Raw genomic sequence first — 24,102 nt, 5'->3', positions numbered from 1 at the left:
AGCACAAGATCAGGTTGAGGGGCGTGGCTTGGGTGTAACAGGGAGGGGCCAGGTGGAACTGGGCAGGCCTTGGGGCGGGGCTGTGGGTCTGGATTTTACAACAGTAAAAATCATTTGCATTGCAAGTGCTATTAATAAGTCAAATAATTGTAAAGAAGGACAGTGAAATCGAATTATTGATTTTTTTTTAGAATTTTTGGGATAGTTGACCATATCTTTTGCCAGAAAGTATTAATACATGGGCATTTGAAGATCGTATGTGCTAAAGTGCCATCATTCTGATGACAATGCCAGCAATGTTCGCTCTCCACTTTTTAACCAGAGTCCATATGCAAACGCAGTTTTCATAAACGTAGGGTTACCATAGGGCTCCAGAAAAAGGAGGACGGAATGAGACATCCGTTGGTTTCAGCAATCCGTCCTTTTTCTGGAGCCATAAACGGAATTGAATCGGATGCAACGTTCACGCTATCACATGTATTAGGCCAGTTCCGTTGTTCTGATCGAAGAGATGAACACACGTCTGTCATCAACTGATGTCCAAACCCCCTGACACAGGAGTTGTACCAAAACACAGCGCATGCCGGTTTTTTGGTTTTTTTTTTTTAAATTAAATTTGTTCTCCACATTCATTCTTGAGACCCACTTTGGTTTCTCAACAGAGACATTTCTGATGATCTACTACGCAGGTGACACGTGAGTGAGAAAATCTCTGCAGAAGGCCATCCATGCCTGTAGCCCTCAAGGAACCGTGCCCGGGAATGAAGTTTAACAAGGGCCAGGCTGTTTTTATTGTTCATTTCCTACTTGATATCTAATACTCGTTTCCCAGTAGTGTGATGGAGCAAACAGCACTTTGCAAGAAAAAAAAAATTATCCGGTTGGAATGCCTTGACCTCAAAAATCTTATAGTGTAAACTTTGAACATAAGGAAATGAAGTGTGCCAAATTGAAAGGCCCTACTTCATTTCCTCGTATCTGTGCCATACTCTCATTCTGATCCTGGGGGGGGGGGGGGGTGTCTCTGTGCTGATGGAAGTGAAATCAGAGAGCCCTCTTGGACTTGTACAGCATCTCTTCCTAGACAAACAAGTTGAGTTTAATCTCTCAGCTAGTGACATCATCGGATGCCTTCTGGCCTGCTATTTTATGATGTCATGAGCAGAGAGAACACAGCCTGAGTTTCACAATCCATTTTCCCACAACAGTAACTGAGAAGTCCTGTCTATCAAATTCTGAGCAGGGACTGTCTATTGTATGTTAAATGTACAGCACTGCGTATGCCTTTCAGCGCTATAGAAATGATAAATAGTAGTAATAGTAGCAGGTAAAATTGGGTACAAAATTTAGCAACTAGGATTGTGAAGTCCCACAAAACTCTCGTTCTCTCTCTTTCGCTCCATCTTTCTCCACCTCTTTTCTACTATTGACAATGGGATTCTATAAATAGTTTAAAGGCTGCCAGTTCACTGAAGGAGTAAACATGTAGAGTAAAACACACCAAATATTTTCTTCATCCCACAAATACCGTATTCTTGTAAAGGAAGGTCACAAGAAATGAGAAAGCAAGGCAGGTTTTTCTTTTTCTTCTTTTTCCCCAACAAATGATATTCTGTGTTAGTTTGTCAGATCTTATTTCTTTCTTCCTCTTTGCTGTTATCATTTTTCTGGGCCTGATCAGAGAACCCTGTCCTGACAGCTAATGATTAGAGAATGATAACGGGGACAAATTTTTCCCCATCCCGTCTCCGTGAGTTTTGTCCCTGTCCCACTTATGATATTAAAGTGTTTGAGGCTCGTGCAGATGAGGACGGAGTTTGCAGGAATGGGGCAGGGACAGGAAAAGAACTCATGGGATAGAAAAATCAGTTTTGGTGGGGATGGAGAGCAATTTGTCCCCGTGTCATTCTCTTCTCCCCTTGTACCGAATGGTAGAAAACATCATTGGTGCTGCTTGGGAGAGGGAGAGATGTGATACAAGGAGAAATGTTGGGTATGGGGTGAAAGATGCAGCCACTGAACTGGGAACTGCCAGAGACGGTGGCCTTATAAGCATGGCATGGAAAAACATAGCCTGGCAAAGGACTGACACCAACTGAAACCCTGGGCACGCATCGTATGGTATTCTGTAACACTGTACACAATTTCCTGGAATGCCCGTGACCCGCTCATGCCCTTCCCACGGGAATGCTCGCCTTTGAGTTGTGCACGGATACATTTAGGCACATTAGTGTATTTCTATGCTAATCTGCAAGGTCGGCACCTAAAATCTGTTGGAGCACGTCTTGGGCGTGGAATTAGCACCTAGGCTTAGACACTAAACTAAAACTTAGTTTTATAGACCAAAATGAGCTCAACTCGCTTAACAATAAAATGAACATAATACATAAACATAAAAGAGAATATAAACGAAAATGATTTCGTTTCCAAAGTGTTTGGAAAACAAGAAAGCTTTCCGGAATAAACTTCTCTTGAAAGTTCTGCACATTCCAGTCTAAAGGGACCAGAGTGATAAAGATGCAGAATAAGATCTTCAATGCAATGCAAATGCCATTTACAGAATTCCCTGGATAGTGCATTAGTGCCAGCTAAGGAGCTACAAGGCATGCAGAATGTGCACACCCAGTTAGAGAACTGCTCTGCCCATGCCCAATTTTGTAATACTTTCAAATCAATTCTCTCAGTCCCTGCATATCTTTTCCCACTTACAGACACTCCGTTCCCAGAGATTTCCGATCCTCCTGCACAGGTTGTGATGTCATGGCCCATTGTGCCTTAACAATCAGTGTCCAATCAACAACAATATCTGAAAATAACAGTAGATAATGACTGTTTTCCCTTCTTGCCCCCGCTTCTTCTTCCCATTCACCCTTTGCCTATTCTGTAAAATAATAATTTCGAGTCCCTTGAAGCAATGTTTCCTCTATGCTGTGCATATGCTGCAACCATCTCACAGTTTCAATGCACAGGCAGGCAGGTACTTTCTGGCACTGTTCATGCCACGGGAGGGAAGCAGTTAAGTCCTGCTATCAGAATCTCTAGTCCTCGAGATCGACTGGCAGGCCAGGTTTTCAGGGTATCCACAATGAATATGCATGAGAGAGATTTGCATACCAAGAAGGCAGTGCAGGCAAATCTCTCTCATGCATATTCATTGTGGATATCCTGAAAACTTGGCCTGCCAGTAGATCTCGAGGACCGGACTTGGGCAGCCCTGATCTAGGCCCTATAGTCGGGTTTTCAGGATTTTCCCAATGAATATGCATGAGAGAGATTTGCATACCAAGAAGGCAGTGCAGGCAAATCTCTCTCATGCATATTCATTGTGGAGATCCTGAAAACCTGGCCTGCCAGTAGATCTCGAGGACCGGACTTGGGCAGCCCTGATCTAGGCCCTATAGTCGGGTTTTCAGGATTTTCCCAATGAATATGCATGAGAGAGATTTGCATACCAAGAAGGCAGTGCAGGCAAATCTCTCTCATGCATATTCATTGTGGAGATCCTGAAAACCTGGCCTGCCAGTAGATCTCGAGGACTGGACTTTTACTGAAACAATGGCAGGTGTGTGTTATCTTTTTACCATATGCTACAGTACTTGCTTCAATCCACTTGGATTCTCAAGATATCACTACTAAATACAGCTAAGCACATTGTCTGAGTTGAATGCAAATCGAGGGCTGCCAACAGATCCCATTTTCAGGATCTTCCTCATACAATGGATTGCGAGCTGCCTCTTTAAAAAGACTCCGCCCCCGCCGGGAGGCCACGCCTCCTCCGAGAACCACCTGTTTTGACCTGCCAAGCAGGTTCCCGACTTCTTTCGTGCCGTTGAATTTGCCTGTAGCGTTTCTGGGACTTTCGGGCTTTTGTTTTCTCTGGGCTGGAAAAGGCATTGGCAGATCTTTCGGTGGAGCGAGATGCTGGGAGCCGTGTGTGCCCGACTCCTGCTCCTCGGCCTGGGCTGTGCCGGTAAGACATCCGCAGGCAGTTTCAGAGATCCATGTGCTCTGCTTCTAAGCCTTTTTCTCTTTTCTAAGTGTCTTGACTTGCTTATGAACTGTATGCATAGATGGAAAGTGATGACATTTCAAAAGGGACATTGTCCTGGTGGCCAATCTAGATCCAGGGCAAGCGGTGGCTTCCCCAGTGGCTCTTGCTCTGACCTTCTCCTCCCAGGTCATGGTCATTTCCCACAATTTCACTCGGGAAGGGCCAACCTGCACCTTTTCTTCACAGGTAACAATGAGCTGCTGTCCCCAGCTCTGAATTAATCACGTTCAAGGTTTATTTACCCCCCACCGCTGTGAACCTCTGGTCCTTGCCTTCCCACACATTCACTGATGTATGTGGTATAGAAGCAGGTTGTGGTGAACAGAGGTGATTGTTTAGAGAAGCTACCGGGGAGTCCAATAACATTGTCTGAGGTTAAAGTAGGCTGAAATGGCAGGGCTGGGGTGCATTTGAAGATACTGGAGGGGTACTGCAGGGCAGAATTGGGATCTGCTACTTCAAGCATTTCCCCCATCTGTCCCAGTGGGCTCACAATCTATCGACTGTACCTGGAGCAGTGGAAGACTAAGTGACTTGCCCAGGGTCACAAGGAGCAGCGTGGGGTTTGAACCCACAATCTCAGATGCTCTAACCACAGCGCCACACTCTCCTACTAGGGGACAGCAGGGCCGCTGCGTGGCAGGAGTTCTGTACATTGGTAGAGGCAGATGTTAAGTCTCAGGAATGGAAGAGGAGAGAGGAGCATCAGAGAAGGAGTGAAGTGTGCTGGAGGAGGGGGGAAGGGTGCTGCTGGACTGCCGTGCATTGGCTAAGCTGTTTGTGGGGTTGGGGGGCTCTCTAGGGCCAACTGGGTAGCAACTACGGTGAAAGGTGCACAAAAGCAAGTTTAATTTTGAAAAGTTTGTGTAAGATCCTACAGAGAGGGTGGTGTTGAGGGACAGATGTTATTTCTTTTAAGCCTATCAAATTTATGCTTCACTTAGGTGCCTAATTCCTTGCATCAGCTCAGGGACAGTCAGTGCTGACATAGCAGGTGTTGCAGGGCAGGACCGAGATGCGTTGGCAAACCACCCCAGTGCCCTCTCCCATTCACTGTGCCCTGGCACTCGCACCATCAGCGCAAACAAAATGAGTAGCCACCCCGAACCGTGCTGCGTCGCTTTGTAATCCCTCAATTCTGAAAGCAAATGGCTCGGATTAGAAAGAAACAAAGGTCGAACTTCTCTCATCCAACCTGTTCCGGGGCTCAGAGTTTAACCCTTTAATTGGCAGATGACTTTGTGTACATTGATGTTGAACGAGAGCAACACATTTGGAGGTGCAGGTCTCCCCTAAGAGTCATAGAAGGCACATGTTGCTTCTGAGCAATAATGCCAAAGAAAGGGTTAAACTTCCCAGGGAGGTCACAGAATCTGATTCCACAGGTAGGAATGCTTGAACTCTAGATTAGACAATGACATGGGGACTCATTTCTCCCCGTCCCCACGGGAACTCATTTTCTCATCCTGGCAGGTTCTTTTCCTGTCCCTGCCCCATTCCAGCAAGCTCCGTCCTCATCTGCACAAGCCTCAAACACCTTAAAATCCTAAGTAGTAACATTCTAGAGCTCAGATTGTGATGTCATAATGCCTCATTCCACTAATGCCTGAGCTCCATCCTCATAAGTAGCAACATTCTAGAGCTCAGATTGTGATGTCATAATGCCTCATTCCACCAATGCCTAAGCTCCGCCCTCATCCGTACAAGCCTCAAACCCTTTAAAATCCTAAGTGTTCGAGGCTTGTGCAGTTAAGACAGAGCTTACAGGAATGGGATGGGGAAAAATTTGTTCCCCTGTCATTCTCTACTCCAGATCCCGAAGTCACATCCTTGTGCCGGATCAGGGCCTGGGACTTTCTGAGCAATGCAGTTCTTTCTGCAGAGCTATCGAAATGTTGGGTAGATTCTGCTCCTAATCTGCGAATGGGAGCTGTTAATTCATTTTCCTACTTCTGGCTGCTTTAAGGGATCTTGTCAAAGTTTGCTGTAATGGAACATGTTTATGTTGATCCAGACTTGACACACCGCCTTCCAAACCACAATCAAAGCGGATTACATAGAGATAATCTTAATTGGAAGGATCTGATTGGGCTCACTTTTCTTTTCAATTCGGTTGTACAGAAAAAGCGCAACGAGAAGACCAGGAGTTGGGGATGTCGGCAACAGAGTGGTCCGCCCTCTCCCTGGTTTTTGTTTGCTTTATTCATTTTCACACTTACAATAAGTGTGACAATATGTCCAAACAAATTAACAATAAACATATCACTTAATAATCATCAATGGTACAAATGATATGCTCTTATCTCCCACCCTTTCCTATCATATAATCAATACCTTATACAATATGTAACAATAAAATTACCCCCCCCCCCCTCTTGTAGATTTAAGGGAAAAGAAGTCATCTAATCAGTACAATACTTTGTTAATGGCTCCAAAACATCTTGAAATTTCCTGAAACATCCCCGCTGCATTGCAATAAATCTCTTCATTTTATAAACATGACATAAAGAATTCCACCAGAAATTATAATTTAATCTACTCCAATTTTTCCAATTATACGTAATTTGTTGAATGGCAGCCCCAGTCATTATAAGTAATAATTTGTTATTATTTGTAGAAATCTGACTTTTTGCTCTTATTGCCATACTAAACAGCACAGTATCATATGATAATGCCACTGGGTTATCTAATAAACAGTTAATTTGGTCCCAAATTGATTTCTAAAAATTCATAATAAATGCTTTTCTATCTTATCCTCCTCAAAGAGCCCAGGTTACAAATCTTGTAGCCCTAAGGAATTCTATAAAGGGCAATCAAAAATCGGCACTGGAAAAGATGGGCAATGACCCCTGCTCTTCACAGAATTCCCACGCCCAACTCTGGACATCAGACTTTATGTTACATGACACATAGTAAATCACAGCAGATAAAGGCCCAAATGGTCCATTCAGTCTGCCCAATTCGGTGTCCTGTAAAACATATGTAGGGTTACAATATTTAATGACAAACATGGATGTAGGGCTCCCACCCCGTTCCACCTCCAGCCTCGCCCCTGAAAAGCTTGAGGCTTTCCAAAACCTGGATAAACTGTCAGGTTTTAGAAAGTCCGTCCGGGAACCTGGACAGTCCTCTAAAAAGAGGACATGTCTGGTAACCCTAAACATGTGTCCGATAGCCATGATTGTACTCTATTTTGGAACAACACCAATTAAGCAGCATGACATCTGTTGTGGTCTTTTGGCTGTTTCCAGGTACCTGTGACATGACCACTGTTGGGAGCAGGATAATGGGCTGAATGCATCTTTGGCCTGTCCAGTATGGCCACTCTTCTGTTTGTGTCTGTGAGCCTCAGTGTGGAGGGTAGTACTGTTGACACAGCCTGTACTGAGGGAACAATACAGTTTAGGGGGTGAAGACCTTTGGTGCATGAAAGAGGAGTGGGCTTCAGTGTGATAGTGTTTGATCTTAAAGTGTCCGAACGGGTTGAAAAGGTGAAGGCGAAAGCTAGAAGGATGCTAGGGTGCATAGGGAGAGGTATGGCCAGTAGGAAAAAAGGAGGTATTGATGCCCCTGTAGAAGACTTTAGTGAGACCTCATTTAGAATATTGTGTACAATTCTGGAGCACCTTCAAAAAGATATAAAAAGGATGGAGTTGGTCCAGAGAAAGGCTACTAAAATGGTGTGTGGTCTTCGTCATAAGGCCTATGGGGCCAGACTTAAAGATCTCAATCTGTATATTTTGGAGGAAAGGCGGGAGAGAGGAGATATGATAGAGATGTTTACATATCTATGCGGCATAAATGCTCATGAGTTCAGTCTATTTCATTTGAAAGGAAGCTCTGGAATGAGTTCTGCAGTTATGTTCAAATGTGAATTTATGGAGGCTCCATCATCGGTGATGGGGTAAAAAAAAAAAAGAGATGTTGGCTCAGAAATACTTTTTTACAGAAGGGTGATAGATGCGTGGAACAGTCTCCTGGGAGTTGTGGTGGAAACAGAGACTGTGTCCGAATTCAAGAAAGCTTGGGACAGGCATGTGGAATCTCCTATGGAGAGGAAGAGATAATGGTAACTGCGGATGGGCCGACTACTAACCCTAGGTGCCTGAGCCAATCAGGGCCTTAGACAATTATTCATTGGGGAAATCTTGAAAATCTGACTGGGTTGCAGACCTCAATGACCTAGGTTGTCCACTTCTGAGTCTGGAGCCTGGAGTAGTATCAAGGTGGGGAAGGAAGGGGCGAGAGAGATGGAGGTGTGGAGGGATGGGGCAGGATCTTATGCCCAGGCTAAATTTAGGTCACAATTTTCCCTAGCAGGTGGCAAAACTATTTTCAAACGTTTATTAAATCAGCTGGAAGCTACAGAGTTGCCAAGTTACCCGATTTCAGGAGGGAGATTTTTTTAAAGCCAATCCTGAATTTGACAGCCCCATCCTGTTGCATTACGGGAGCTGCAGAACTAATTTCAATGAACAGAATTGGGGGACAAAAAAAATCCCACACTGCTTTGGGAAGTAAATTCAAAACCAGGACTGGCCCAATGTCTCCCTCCTGGAATTGAGTAACTTGGGCTGTGGAGAGGGGTGGAAGGGACTCAACGCTCTTGTTTTCGTTAAAAGAGGTTACACTGGTTAGATGATGGATGAGCAGCTGGAACAACCTTGCCTCGTTTATGCAGTAGCCAAAATAATTAAAAAGATCTGCCAAGCCAAAACTAATTTACACCAGTTAAATAGTCTTACTGCCTTATTAGCATGGTATGACTTTGGTTAATTTGGTACTTGGCAATGTGGTCAGAATTTACCCGAAGCCTTTTGTAGAAACGGTTCTTGAGAGACTTCAGGGTACGGCCCTTGTAAATTTCCTTCATAAAAAGGTGCCCAATTAGGTCCATGCCAAGGAGGCTAGACAGGCTGAACTAGGTCTGGTTTTATCTCATTGCTTGCAGGGAGACAACATTAGGGCTACCTCTCACTTCATTTAAAGAAGGAAAACCAGGCTTGCCGTGGCTTTACTGAGAAATGCAGAGCTGCCAACTTGCCCAGTTCAAAGAGGGAGATTTTGGTGCTCGATTTCTAGCAGACCTGTCATGATGCATTTTGATACCTGGAACACTGGCTTCAATGGGTAGAATCAATGACTACAGACCCAACTCTGCTTTGGGATGTATTTCAAAACTGGGATGGGCCACGAGATCTCCCTTCTGAAACTGGGAATATTGGTGCCCATATAGCTCTAAAGCTGCCAACTTCAGAAGTAAGTTAACCAGGGAGCACCAGGTCACAAGGCCATCCCTTCCCTGCTACATGCGTGGACTTTTTATTTTAGGGAAACTGGAATTAAATATCAATGCATGCAATGGAGCAAAACCAGGTGCAATTCAAAATGTCCCTAGGGAGCTGGAGCTACCTAGGGCTACTTATAAACAGGCTCCAGATTGGTTGACCCTATTGCATGCTGGGATTAGCAGACCTGCTGTCCTGTTTTTGTGGGCCATCTCCTAGAGATTTTGGCGCAGTGGTCAGAGCTACAGCTTCAGCACCCTGAGGTTGTGGGTTCAAACCTTGTGTTGCTCCCTGTGAACCTGGGCAAGTCACTTAATCCTCCACTGCCCCAGATATATTAGAAAGACTGGGACGGACAGGGAAAATGTTTGAAGAACCTTTTTGTGGTTGTGGTTGTGGTATAAGTCCCAATCCCTTTCCCTGATATCATAATGCCTGGCAGAAACCCAAAGAGTAGCAACATTCCAGAGCTGAGATTGTGATGTCATAATGCCTCATTCCACCAATGCCTAAGAGCCAACCTCACCAGTGATGTCACAATGGCTTCATTGTTCTAGACTTGGTTCACTTCTGATATTCTATTGGGGATTAAATGACTTGCCCAGGGCCACAAGGAGCAGTGGGGGTTTGAACCCACAACCTCAGGGTGCTGAAGCTATAGCTTAAACTACTGTGCTGCATTTCAAACTTCTCAGGGAGGGGGGGGGGGGGAAGCTGCAACAAGGAATGAAGGTGCAGCCCAAGGAATGACCTCTCGTAGCAGAATAGACTAGAGGTCCTTCTAAATATCAGTGAATAGCTCCTTCTTTTAGAAGAGAAGGTGAAAGGAGTGGCTGCAATGGACATAGTTTTGCAACCTGTTCTGATTCAAGAAATTCAGCTTTTACTTTTTTTTTTGGGTCATACCTCTTTCCCCGCATGTTTTAAGATAACAAACCAAGGAGATGTCTGAAATTCCTGCCCACCTGCCTGGCTGTCCTTTTCTCTCATTTGTTTGGAGTTTTCAATTGACAGAGAGTGGCAGACACTCCCCAGAGCCAAGAGCACAATGGCGATTTATCCCATCGCAGGGGAAGTCAGGTTAGGGGACATTTTTCGATTGTTTAAACAAGTTATCCCAGGCATGTGCTAGTCCAGAGCACTTGCAAAGGGCGTGTGGCTATACAGTATTTATATAGATGTTGGCGATAGGGAGAAGTTATATCCAGAAAACAAACTTGATTCGTTTAATAGGGCTGTAATTAAATTCTTCTTGCCTGGAGTTGTTGCACGGTGAATACCTTGTACCAGTAAATAAGATCCCAGGCAGAACACTGCCTCTGGACCCACGGAAGTGCAAAGGTGTGTTGGTCCTGGTTGTGCTTTATTGCATACAGGGAGTTGCATTTCCAATTTTCCTAGGGGAACTCGGTGGGGGTAAGGCCAAGATTGGATTAGTCTATACGTTTATGACTTGGAGCCATCGGGCCACCAAAGGGAAGGAGCCCACAAAGGAGAGACATTAGGGAGCCCCTTTCCAAATTAACTCTCGCATTTGTGTTCTGGCAATTGAAAAATTATCAGTACAAGGTGTGCAACCCATTTTGGTACTAGTAAAACATAAAATGCGCAACCAACTATTCCGTAGACACCTGAAAACTTGGCTATTTCAAAAATGTAAATTTCTGCTTTCCTCCCCCCACCAACTCCCACTGTATTTCACTTTTAATTTTTGTAAACCGTATTGAGATCTATATTTATAGAGAAGATGCAGTATTTAAGCTTAAGGTTTAGTTTAGTTTGATGCGGTTAACAGAATGATCTAAAGAGTGAATATAACCAGCACAGGGACATTGAACTAAAAGATGAGTAAAGTTAGTAAGATAAATGGAAAATGTAGGCAATACTTCAAGTGCAAATATAGCGCTAGATTTATTCATTAACCCACTGGATCCCAAACATGCCCTGGGGGCTCCCCAACCAGTCAGGTTTCCAGGCTGTATGTGTGCGATTCGAGTTCGAGTCCTAGCGATTTGATGAGTTAAAGATCCAAAATAAGTTGTTCAAGTGCTAGTCCGACAAAGTCCTCCAGTGTCATCCTCATAGTAGTTGTCAACATGTCCAGCCACCTAGTTGAAGGTCGCCCTCTTCGATCTTCAAAATCATAGCGATCTCTTTCTTCTAACAGTGTGACCAAAATAAGATAACTGTGGCTTTCATCACATGGGCTTCATCAAGTGATCTCTTCCAAAATCGATTTGTTCACGACACGCAGAGAATCCTTCTCCAGCACCAGAGTTCAAATGAATCAATCCTCTTTCTATCTTATTTCTGTAATGGCCAACTTTCACATCTGTAATTGACCACGGAGAAAATGGGTGCATGGACCAGTCTGATCTTCATTTTAGCTGGTATTTCCTTGCTATCCACAATGAATATTCTCAAGAGAGATTTGCGTGCAGTGGAGGCAGTGCGTGCAAAACTGTCTCCTGCATATTTTTTGTGAAAATCTGATTGGCTGATTGAGAACTCCTGCTATAAACACAAGCACTAGGTGTTCAGCAAAATCTTCTTTCAATTCCATCTATTCGCCTGATTGTTTTATGGGTTGTGTCGCAGTCATAGCACCTGCATTGTGGAACTCCCTCCCTATGGATCTTAGGCAAGAAAATTGCACCTCAAAATTTAAATCAAGCCTTAAAAGTTGCCTTTGATGCATAAGTCAAGATATTAGTCTTAGCATCATATTTCTTCTTTTGCCTTCCCTTTGGTTTTTTCCTTTCCCCATCCATTTTTTTTCTATATAATGTAACCCTTACCATCTTCCTTTTGTATCCAATGTAGTCTCCTTCATTATTTTAAATTGTTTGTATTGGTATCCCTTTGCATTTACATTTTAGTAACATTTTACGTTATATATTAGGCAGTATATGAAATCAAAATAAACTTGAAACTAGTTTGAGGAGATATTCTGCATCCCTGTCTGATTAGTTCTGAGTTTCTCTCTTGCCAGCACTTATCCAGTTAGCAGCGTTTGCTGGTCGGATAAGGTACTGCCAGCCTATAATCAGATGTATCTGTGTGTGTGTGTGTGTATGTTCCAGCCTAACTTCAACCAAACTTGGTAAACATATTACTTACTATCTGGGAAAAAATACTGTGGGATGGGAAGGGGGTGACACGATTCCTTTTCCTGTCTAGTTATATTATAAAGCATATCGCAGGTGCTCGGAGAAGATGGCAATCTGAGACCAATGTGTGGTTCAAGCCCACCAGTAACTGTCTCATAGTCTCAATCATGATTGAACTCATTCTTAACGGTTCAAGTGTGGGACTTCCTTAGGGTGGGGAGGTGACTTCTTGCCTCTTCGCTTTTGATGAATGATTCTCCCTCTTTGAGGATTTGGATGATCTTCCTTTGCAGACTATTCCCCTCCCCTTCTCCTCCCAGGGACCTGCTCTTTGCTAGACGCTCTGCGGTTTCCCCAACCACCAGAGCTTTAAAAAAAAAAAATCCCACACATATACACACACAATGACTTGTTTTGACTTTGTGCATAGAAATCTTTTTTCCTCTTAATGACACACACTCTCTCACCCATGAACACTAGGACAATTAGAGTGCCTTACAAAAGTCTTCCCACCCTGGTGTATTTTTATCTTCTACTATCTAAAAATATAATCCAAAATGCATTAAAGTGAAAGTTTGTTTAGCTGATCTACACAAAACACCACAATTTTAGTGTGAAAGGAACATGCTAGATATATCAAAAGTGATCAAAAAATAAGATCAAAATGTATTGCTTGTATAAATCTTCACACTCTTTGTCACAGCAAACCCCAAACTGCTCCGTTTCAAAAACATGTGCCATTACAAGGCTTACAATAAGTCAAATAGAACCCACCTGTGCCAATTGAAGCAAAGGTCTAAACATGGAGCTAACAGAAAGATCTCCAGAATAAAGGTACAAAACTGGAGGAAGACCATATGAAAATGTTAATGTGTTTGAGACCTGTCAGGACCATCATTTGTAAAGCTGAAATGGTTTGGCTCCTCTAAGTCACTGCCTTGCTCAGGTTGTCCCTCCAAAGTCTAATCCTAATCTGATCTGGATTTCTGAATCACACTTATCCAGTACAGATTCTCAGCGATTTATAAGAGAAGAGACCCATACAAAAATATGGAGAATTACAGTTACATAAATGTGCTAGATATAGCTTACAAGATTACATACAGAGGTTTCTAGTACAGGTTCTAGTGATTTACAGAGATCTAATCTAAGCCTTAGATTTATATACTGTAGGGGCTCGACTCGGTTTACATAAGACTTCAATAAACAGGGAAATCAGTTTAACTTAATAACCAAAAGACAATTAACACTCCCTAGTGCCATTTCCCCAAAACTGTTGAAATAGCATTGTTTTCAGAGATATGGAGAGATTCTGTGGCTTTGAAATGTTTAATACAATTTTGGGATTATGTAGAGAGATTTAATGCCACTGACTTGGGTAGTAGGTTGTTATACTGCTGGGCTGTCTTAATTAGATTATGTGTGCCATTCTTAGCTTAGGAGGAGGTTATGTTGTAGGGTTTCCCCCCCCCCCCAAAAGTTGAGGTAGTGCAGCTCGATCCTGATAGTTGCAGGAAGGCCATTCAAAGTTCTAGTGGCTACATAGGAGAATACAGTGTTAAATACAAGTTTGTATTTGACTTTGGATAATGGGATGATCAGTTAGTGCATGTTGTAGATTCTGGGCGATGGGGAAGAGGCAAATTTGTTGTTCTGGTGAGTTCGGGTGCAGGGTATGGAACATAACGCAGGAATGTCTCTGACTAAGACCTGAGGAGACCCTAGCAAGGACTGTAGCAGAACAAGACTTGGGGGTGATCATTAGTGAAGACATGAAGACTGCCAATCAAGTGGAGAAAGCTTCATCCAAGGCTAGACAAATCATAGGTTGTATCCGTAGAAGTTTCGTCAGCCATAAGCCCGAGGTCATAATGCCATTGTACAGATCTATGGTGAGACCCCATCTGGAATACTGTGTACAATTCTGGAGTCCACATTACCACAAAGATGTGCTGAGAGTTGAGTCGGTTCAGCGAATGGCCACCCGGATGGTCTCAGGACTCAAGGATCTCCCGTTTGAGGAACGGCTGGATAAGTTGCAACTATACTCACTCGAGGAATGCAGAGAGAGGGGGGACATGATCGAGACGTTCAAATATGTCACGGGCCATATTGAGGTGGAAGAAGATATCTTTTTTTCTTAAAGGTCCCACAACAACAAGAGGGCATCCATTGAAGCTCAGGGGTAGGAAATTTCATGGTGACACCAGAAAATATTTCTTCACCGAAAGGGTGGTTGATCGTTGGAATAGTCTTCCACTACAGGTAATTGAGGCCAGCAGCGTGCCAGATTTTAAGAAAAAATGGGATTGGCACGTGGGATCTCTTCACAGAGGAAGTTAGGGGGTGGGTCATTAGTGTGGGCAGACTAGATGGGCCGTGGCCCTTTTCTGCTGTCAGTTTCTAGGTTTCTATTCAATAATTTCAAGATTGAAAACGCACAATATTTGCATGGAACACTGTACACATATAGGAGTTGTGAGACCAAACTGGACTTTCTGGTTTTCGTGCAAAACAAACACAGCAGCATTATACCAGGGTTCTTCAAAAAGTTTCTGCACTTTCATATTTTCGCAGGACATGGTTGTGGTGGGAGAATCGGTAAGAGGGCGCAGTGGCGTAGAAAGGAGGGGTGAGACGGGGATGTGTGGTCCACCCCGGGCACCATCTTGGAGGGGGTGCCAGCACTCATCCTCCTATCCGCCCCTCCACTACCGCGCACGCCCCTTCCCTTCCCTTCCCCTGTACGAGCAGCAGTGTCAGCTCTTCCTCTGACATCACTTCCTGGATCTGCGCCTAGGAAGACGATAGAGGAAGAGCCGACGCTGGCACGAGCAGCAGATCGGGGTTGCTACTCGCGCTAGGAATGTTAAAGAAGGGAGCGGGTGGGGGAGGGGCGTCTTGAGAGGGCATCTTGTAGAATGTCAAGTGGAAAAGTGATGTAATTTGCTTTGAGATATTTAATAAATAGTGTTTAAAAGTGTGAAAACCTCGTATGCTTTGCGAGAGCAGGAGCTGGGAGGCTTGTGGAGATCAAGGGAAAGGTGAATGGTGCAAAGTACAGGCAGATCCTGAAGGGAAACCTGTTCCAATCAGTCATCGTCCTGGCACTGGGCTGAAGATTCCCCTTTCAGCAGTGAAATGACTCAGCAAGAAGACGGTGAATGTGCTCGACTGGTTCAGTCAAAGCCAAGACCTGGCAAGGCTTCAAAACTGCAGTCCACGGATGATCCCCGACCAACTTGAAAGCGCTTGAATTTTTCTGCCAAGAAGAATGGCCAAAACTCTGCCATATTAGGGGTCCTCAAATTCAGGCCTTGAGATCCACAATGACTATGCTTCCATTGCATGCAAATAGATGACATACATATTCATTGTGGATAGGGTTACCAGACATGTCCGGGTTTTGAAAAGCCTCCTGCTGCCTTGTTGGGCAGGGAGGAAGTCCACGCATGTGACATCATTGCGTGGCATCCGTGAATGAACAGACTTCCTCCCTGCCCAACAAGGCAGCAGGAGGTAGGGCTAGGGCAGGACGGGGGAGCAGGATTAGGGTGTTCCAGGGCAGGGATGGGTCTAGGGGGGTCCGGATTTTCCAATTGGAAAATCTGGCAACCCTAATTGTGGAAATCCTGAAAACCAGACTGGAGTATGGACTTCTTCACATCCCATTTGTGGATTTTTGCAACCACAAATGTCTTAGTCTTAATTTCTTTTTGAATAGTTCAGTAATTATTCTTTCATATTGAAAGTCTAGACTATGCTGTGTAGATCAGCAAAACAAACTGTACTTTTAATGCATTTTGAACTGTATTTTTTTGACAGCTGAATATGAAAATGTTCAAATGTGCGAAGCACCTTTGCACACGTCCAAATTTGCCCGTGCAACTTCTGAGTGGTATTTATAGAGTTCAGGGATTAAGCTGCATCTGAAATGGGGAATAAATGTCTTTGAACACTCTTGTGCCATGCACTTGGGTTTGATACGTAAAAGGAGGACTTAGACATTTATTCAGTATGAGCAGGGCTTGTAAAATAGTCACACGCGACCACAACTCTGCTGGAACATTGGGACGTAGTCAGAATGCACTCAAATGCAAAAATGGGAGATAAGAGATATTTCTTAATCCAGCACTCACATTACATACTATAACAAAATCCGATATTTCATTTAAAAAAATCCCTTTTAATTATATATATTTAAAGCGATTTGTAAATAATCTCATGTGTGTGTGTGCAATTTTTAAATTTCTTTTTAGTATTTATCTACCACTTTACATTCAAACATTTTTCCCTATCTGTCCTGGTGGTCTCGCACTCTATCTAAGGTACCTGGGGGATTAACCCCTTCCTTTACATGGCTGCACTAGCGTTTTCAGCAGCGACTGCGGTGGTAACAGCTCAGACACTCATAGGAATTTGATGAGTGTTGGAGCTGTTACTGAGGTGGCCAGCGCTAAAAACTCTAGCGCGGCTTTTAAAGGGGGAGGGGGGATAAGTGACTTGCCCAGAGTCACAAGGAACAGTATGGAATTTGAACCCACAACCTACAGTTACTGAGGCTGTAGCTCTAACCACTCAAATACATAGATAGAAACACCTGGCCACCAGACAGCAGTAGTGAAAACAGCTGTTAATAGGGTCCAGGATGAGAGCCAGATAAGATGGAGTAAAAATATAGCCCCTGTATGAGAAAGGAGGGGAAATTCTGGACCATTCTTCAAGCTTTGCTAGTCCCCCCTACTTGTCCTGTTTGGTTAGATTGTAAGCTCTACTGATCTCTTGAATGTTTTAATGTACGTCTAGCAGCGCTTTAGAAATGATAAGTAATAGTATGTTTTCCAAACCATCATCATCATCTTACCAGACAGCCCTTTCACAATATCATTTACAAAACTATTAAAAAGAACTGCCCAAGAACCTTAGAGCAGTGATCTTTGCTAAATTTTTAAGCGAGGGCCGTTTGGGGTCCAAAATCCGACAAATATGTTCCTACTTTGGGCCATGATGTCAATAATACGTCTCGATATTCTTTCCTACCAGAAAACCTGGCCTTGATCACACATTCAAACACAGATACACACACAAACTAAAAGTCCTAATACAGACAAACAAAATCAAAGACGCCATGCTCTGCATACAGTACAGCACCCAAGGTGAAGGCAGCACGTTTACTTCACGGCTCAAACAGTGACAGAGCAGCTGCCAGAAGGAGAAACGTTGGATCCCAAGGAGGGGACGGGGAATGGAATGCCGGACTGCAGCAAGGTCCCTGCAAGCCACCACTGGCTCAGTTACTTTATGGCCTACACTCAAGGCACTCGGTTTATAAGTTGTCTATTTGGAAGTATGTCAAAGGCTTTGCTAAAATCTAAGCACCCTACATCTGCCGCTCTCCCTTGATCTAACTCTCTATCACACCGTCAAAGAAATTTATCAGATTTGTTATTATAGCAGTGGTCAGAGAGGCGTCAGTCCCAAATTATGTGGCGAGAGAGAGAAGACCAAGAAACTATGATTAAGATATAGAAATATTTCCCATTGTTCTGAGTACCAGAGGAAATTTCAAGCACACCTGGATAAGTTGCTTATTCATGAGAAGTTCCCTTTGGCATAATGTAAATACTGTACTATGTTAGCAGTAAATTTGAGAGACGGTTTAGGAGTGAGGCTCATTACTGTCATGGTATTTTCAAAATTAACCCACGCGGAGACCTGACCCTGAAAGAAAACGCAACACCCAGATCCTATTCCACCATGTCCCAATCTAACCTATCGGGGAAGGATTATGCCTTTCCCCCATTCTTTTTGTAGTTCCACATTGCTTGTGCTGGATAGAGAAGAATCGGATCATGTGAAAGACGGTCCCTGTTCCCAGGGGACTGCCACACCCCTTTAATCTGGCTTCATTACCCACAACAGCCCTCCTCCACACACGCTGCAGCTGGAGACGCAGCACCACACCCTGGTTCAGACTCTATGGATACAGAGCTTTATGAAAGGGGAATCTCTCTAGTAAGAGGTCTCTGCAGACATCCCAAAGCTGCTGGAGATGAAAATTGGGGGTACTGGGCAGGGTGGACCTTGGCTGTGATTTAATATATAGGTGGGGGGGATCATGGGGCTGACTGTACACTTTGTTCTGGATGACCTGAATTTGCATTTCTTGCTTCCAAATCTCAGTACTGTAAAAGTCTTCTTGCCAGGTAACTTGATTTCTAGTCCAAACAAAAACAATTTTTAAGCTTCATCTCTTCTGGTTAGATATTAGAACCTGCAGCTCTGTTTAGCTCTGAGCCAAAGTAAAAAGAAAGCGGGTGCCACTGTGCTGCTTTTCATCAGAGCCCCTTGCAGGTGTCGCACCGATACACGCAAAGCAGGAATCTAGCATTCTAAAGAGAGGATCTTCATAAGCAAAGAGGAACCCGAACTATACTCGTAGGTACATGATGCCATAGTCCACATTAGGAAAAGGATCTAGGTGTCATCGTTGATAATATGTTGAAATCCGAGCAGCTAAGAAAGCAAATTGAATGTTAGGAATTATTCGGAAAATATGCTATAATACCTTTGTATCGCTTCACCTCGAATACCGTATGCAATTCTGACCACCACATCTCGAAAAAAGATATGGAGGAGCATTTTTGATATGATGTCCAAACTCCAAATCCAAGTTTGGACATTTGCGGAACATGACACTTTTTTCAAAATGGAAAAGCTTCATTTTGTTTTGAAAATGGCCATTTCTCAGATGTGCTGGTCTATCTTTTTTTAACTGGTTTTGAAAAAAACCAACCACATCCGAAAGAAAAATGCGCGAAACAAGCCATTGGGATGTAGGAGGGGCCAACATTTTTAGTAGACTGGTCACCCAGAGATCTCAGTAGAGCCCTTAGGCCTGCAGGTACAATGGGATTTGGGAGGGTTTTGGAAGGCTCACATAATCCACCATAAGTGTAGTAGAGTGGAATAAGGGGCTCGGTCCCCATCTCTAGAGGCCACTGCACCTCCCACTGGACTACTCCAGGACCTGCTTGCTGCTGTACTAGAACTGGCCATAACATCTGAAGCTATTATATTGTACTGTTTCGTTCACATCTTTGGGGGGGGGGGGGGGTGGGAGGGGGTCAGTGATCTCTCCAGTGGTCATCTGGTCAGTTTATTTTAGCAGTTATAGGTTGTTAAAATGGGCTTAGCCTCAAATGTCCAAACTGTGCCTTGGACATTTTCTAAATGATCAATTATTGTAAACACAAACGAACAACTCACCTGTCAAATCATGCCTCCAACAGGCCTCCCTTCAGATTTAGACACACTGCTGATAACCCCCATAGAAATCCTTCTAGAAAACGGATTTCAAAAATAACGAATTGGATGGGTTTGTCGAGAAAAAAGTCCACAATTGCCCCTTTCAGCCACTTTGTGGACGTTTTTCTTTTTCGAAAATGAGCTCATTGGAGTTAGAAAAGGTAGAGAGAAGGATGACAAAAATGATTAAGGGGATGGGACGACTTCCCTATGAAGAAAGGCTAAAGAGGCCATGGCACTTCGGCTTGGAGAACAGACGGCTTAGGGGAGATATGACGGAGATCTATAAAATACTGAGTAGAGTGGAAGGTTCAAGTTTATTTAAAATATTTGATTTGATCGCAAAATCCAAATCCAATGCGATTTACACTTAGTTATAAAATTGGGTTAAAACCCCCCCAAAAAAGTCATAGTAATTAAACTAGACAGTACTATTTTAACAAAACAATACATGTGAAAAAGGGAGAGGAAAAAAATTTAAGGATTAAATACAATTCGTAAACAAGTCAAAAGGGTTAGGTAAATCACTTGTTTACCCTTTCCAAAAATACTAGGACTAGGGGGCATGCAATGAAGCTACTAAGTAGTAAATTGATTTATAATTTTAATTAATATCAAATATAACAGAATAGGTGGTACAATTCCACGAACCAAACCCAAGTCTACCAATATGCTGTCAGTAGATCTCGTATTATGCGAGAATCACCATACTAAGTAATAAATTTAAAACCAAACAAACCAGAGAAAATATTTCTTCACTCAATATGTAATTAAATTCTGGAATTCATTGCCAGAGAATATGGTAAAAGCAGTTAGCAGGGTTTAAAAAAAAGGTTTGGCTAATTTCCTAAAAGAAAAGTCCATAAGCCTTTATTAAGATGGACTTTGGAACTTCCACTGCTTATTTCTAGTATTAGCAGCATAAAATCTATTTTACTCTTTTGGGATCCTGCCAGGTACTTATGCTGGAAACAGGATACTCGGTTTGATGGACCTTTGGTCTGTCCCATCCCAGTATGGCAATGCTTATGTTAAAAAAATACAAAGACTAAGGGACACTTAAAACAAATAGGAAATCTTTTTTCACTCAAAAAAATAGTTCAGCTCTTGAACTTGTTGCCAGAGGATATGGTAACAGTGGTTAGTGTATCTTGATTTAAAAAGATTTGGACAAGGGATAGCCGCTGTGTGCCCTGGGTTCGGTAGCATGGAATGTTGACACTCTTTGGGTTTCTGCATAGTGCGGGGGGGGGAGCGGGGGGGGGGGGGCAGACTGCCCCAGGCGCCATTTTGATAGGGGTGTCAGCACTCATCCTCCTTCCCTGCTCCATCCTCACCGCGCGCACTTCTTTCTTTCCCCATACCTCTTTAATGTTCAGGGCGTGAGCAGTAACCCCAAACAGCGTCGGCCTTTCCTCTGATGTCACTTCCTGGACCCATGCCTAGGAAGTGATGTCAGACGGAGCGGGGATGGAGGGTCTGAGTCTAGGGGTTCTGATTTTCCACGTTTATGTTTGAATCATTTTTATTAAACAGAATTTGCAGAACAACAGGCACAGCAAAACGTTTTTCAAAACATACCAGAAATCCAATCCCCACCCACCCAACCAAACCCCCCACCCTCCCACCCACCCCCCCCCACCCCGGCAGCAGCGGTGTAATCAAAAAACAAATGGATCTAAGGAATTCAAACAGGCCAAAGTTGGGATTGAACATAAGCAGTAAAAGTCAAACTAAATAGGTGCCAGCATTGATAATAGAGACGTCCAGATTTGGACGACAAATCCAGTATCTCACGGCGTTCCAACAGCATTTGTTGTAGCATTAAGGCTCTCCATTGTGCCTGGCTCGTATTAGCTACTGTATATTGCACCCATTTTTATGATGGCTAATGCAAGGGCCCACCTACACTGATGGATGAAAGTTCAGTTCAGAAGGTGGTTTGTAACTTTTGAAAGTCGGGAATACCCTGTACTGCACTCATTCTTTCAATTGCTTTTCCTGCCCCTGCAGCTCCTTGTTAAGCTAATGGTTTGAGTTTGGGCCAAGCATTCAATTCTCTGTGGAAAGAGATAACACTTTTCTCCTACCCTGAAGGCCTTCTCCTGCCTCCCACCTGCTTGGCACAAAGCAGCTTTAGCCACAAAATGGACAAACACCTGTCTTATCTGCTCCCTAGTCCCTAGGCCTGTATTCTGGATTTGTATTTTTCAGCCGCGATTCGTTTTCAGGGCTGTCAACTGCGGTTGCAAGCCACCGATCCTCCTAAATCCACCCCATTGACTTTTTCTTATTGAGCAGAGGCTGTTCAAAGGCAAAGGAGTATTGAGGATCATCCAACATGAGTGAATGAGGATCACCCCTATTCCCACTAGATGGCCAGAGATTTGCTGCAGAGCTTACAAGTGATCTAGAACAGGGATCTCAAAGTCCCTCCTTGAGGGCCGCAATCCAGTCGGGTTTTTAGGATTTCCCCAATGAATATGCATTGAAAGCAGTGCATACACATAGATCTCATGCATATTCATTGGGGAAATCCTGAAAGCCCGACTGGATTGCGGCCCTCAAGGAGGGACTTTGAGACCCCTGATCTAGAAGGAGCAGGAACTTAGCGGGCCTGGCTTTTCCTTTTTCTCGATCCTTTGTATATATTTTCACATCTATTTGGAATGAACTTCCTGTTGGGATTAGAATTCTTTCAGAAAATCTTTAAAAACATGTTTTTTCAGTTATTTTTTATTGAGGTTTGGATTTTGTTATAATGTCTTTATTGTTTTTGTAAATTATGTCTGACTTTCCCATTTTATTAAGTATCTTATGTAAAACCAAGTCGAGCTTTTATTTTTAAAAGATAACCTGGCATTTTGTCCGGGTTTTGAAAAGCTTCTATCTCAATGCCATTGGGCAGGAGGGCATCCGCACACGTGTGGATGCCCTCCTGCCCGACGAGAGCAGGCAGTGGGGGGGCAAAGGTGGGATTAGGAGCAGAACGGGGTGGGACTAGGGAAATCTGGTAACCCTATCTGTGAGTGGCTTTGAGCATCGGCCCCCAGAATGCATTTGGCGGAAGTCAAGAAATCAGGACTGTCGAAAAAGCAGTTGCTTTTTATTGTAACCAACCCATTCTTTCTTTTCCTTATGTCTACATTTGTCCGCTCAGTTGGAGCTTTGTTAACTGGTTTGTGTTTGTCCCGTCCCACCCTCTTCTATTTATTTATTTTTATATACTTTTATACTGTAAACCGCGGTTTTATATTTGCGGTGTGTCAAATAAATTGAACTTTAACTCTAGGAACCAGGACACCGAGGACGTCGCGTTCATGTGACTCTTCTAACAGACACCGTCTGATGTTTGTTGGGGAGGTGGGGAGGCAGGGTCTGCTGACGGCGCATCCATTAGGTAATCGGAAAGATGTGCCTTGAAGAAATGTTTAGAAGGGACCTCCATTTTCCGGGGAGGGGGAGAGGGTTTGCTGAGAACAATGAATGTTCTTGTCCCAGTTTCCAGGCTTTAATTCACTTTAAGACCAGGCTCTGCTCCAGTCAAAAGATGAGAACACGGGGCTTTGGTTGTGGATTTCAGTTTGACAGTCAGCTGGTGACAGCATGAATATTTCAGGATGATTACAGGTTTCATTGCTTCACCTGTAGCAAGTGAAGGGGATGGGATTTTATATACTGTTTTTTCTATGTGGTTACAATCAAAGCGGTTGACATATTTTAGACAGGTCCTTATTCTGTACCTGGGGCAATGAAGGGTTAAGTGACTTGCCCAGAGTCACAAGGAGCTGCAGTGGGAATCAAACTCGCAACCTCAGGGTGCTGAGGCAGCTGCTCCAACCTCTAGGCCACTCCTCCACTCCCAGTGGCCTATGTTGTTAACTCCCCTGAGATTGTGATGTCATAATGCCTCATTCCACCAATAAGAGTCAACCTCCTCAATGATGTCACAATAGCTTGATTGTAAAGGGTAAAGGACTTGCTATACTGCTTTTTCTGTGTGATTACAATCAAAGAGGTTGACATATTCTAGACGGGTCCTTATTTCGTACCTGGGGCCATGAAGGGTTAAGTGATTTGCCCAGAGTCACAAGGGGCTGCAGTGGGAATTGAACTCACAACCCGTAGGCTCAACAGGCCCTTAATACATGGAAAGGGGGGTTAGATTTCTGTAAGAGACCCACAGTATCCCAGCATGTCTGTACCTTTTCCTACAGTGCCCAGTGCCCACTGCTGAGGGTAGCTGGGACTGAACAACCAGTGCTCCTGCACTGTTCCCTGTAGCACCTCCTGCTGGGTGAGGTTGGGACTGCAGTTTTGACACTTTTTTTTTATAAACTAGACA

The 24,102-nt window shown here is 43.7% G+C and overlaps 1 protein-coding gene across 1 annotated transcript in view; it reads left to right on the top strand.

Moving 5' to 3' along the window:
- Positions 1 to 3,781: 3,781 nt before the first annotated feature.
- Positions 3,782 to 24,102, top strand: part of NECTIN4 (nectin cell adhesion molecule 4) — a 67,303-nt gene continuing 46,982 nt past the window's right edge. The window contains exon 1 of the mRNA XM_033925549.1: positions 3,782 to 3,970. Coding sequence (XP_033781440.1) covers positions 3,919 to 3,970 — 52 coding nt within the window. The 5' untranslated portion in view covers positions 3,782 to 3,918. The remainder of the gene's footprint in view (positions 3,971 to 24,102) is intronic.

Source organism: Geotrypetes seraphini, chromosome 16 (genome assembly GCF_902459505.1).
Source record: "Geotrypetes seraphini chromosome 16, aGeoSer1.1, whole genome shotgun sequence".
Classification (NCBI taxonomy): domain Eukaryota; kingdom Metazoa; phylum Chordata; class Amphibia; order Gymnophiona; family Dermophiidae; genus Geotrypetes; species Geotrypetes seraphini.
Note: the sequence above shows the minus strand (reverse complement) of the source record. Positions and strands in the feature narration are given on the sequence as shown.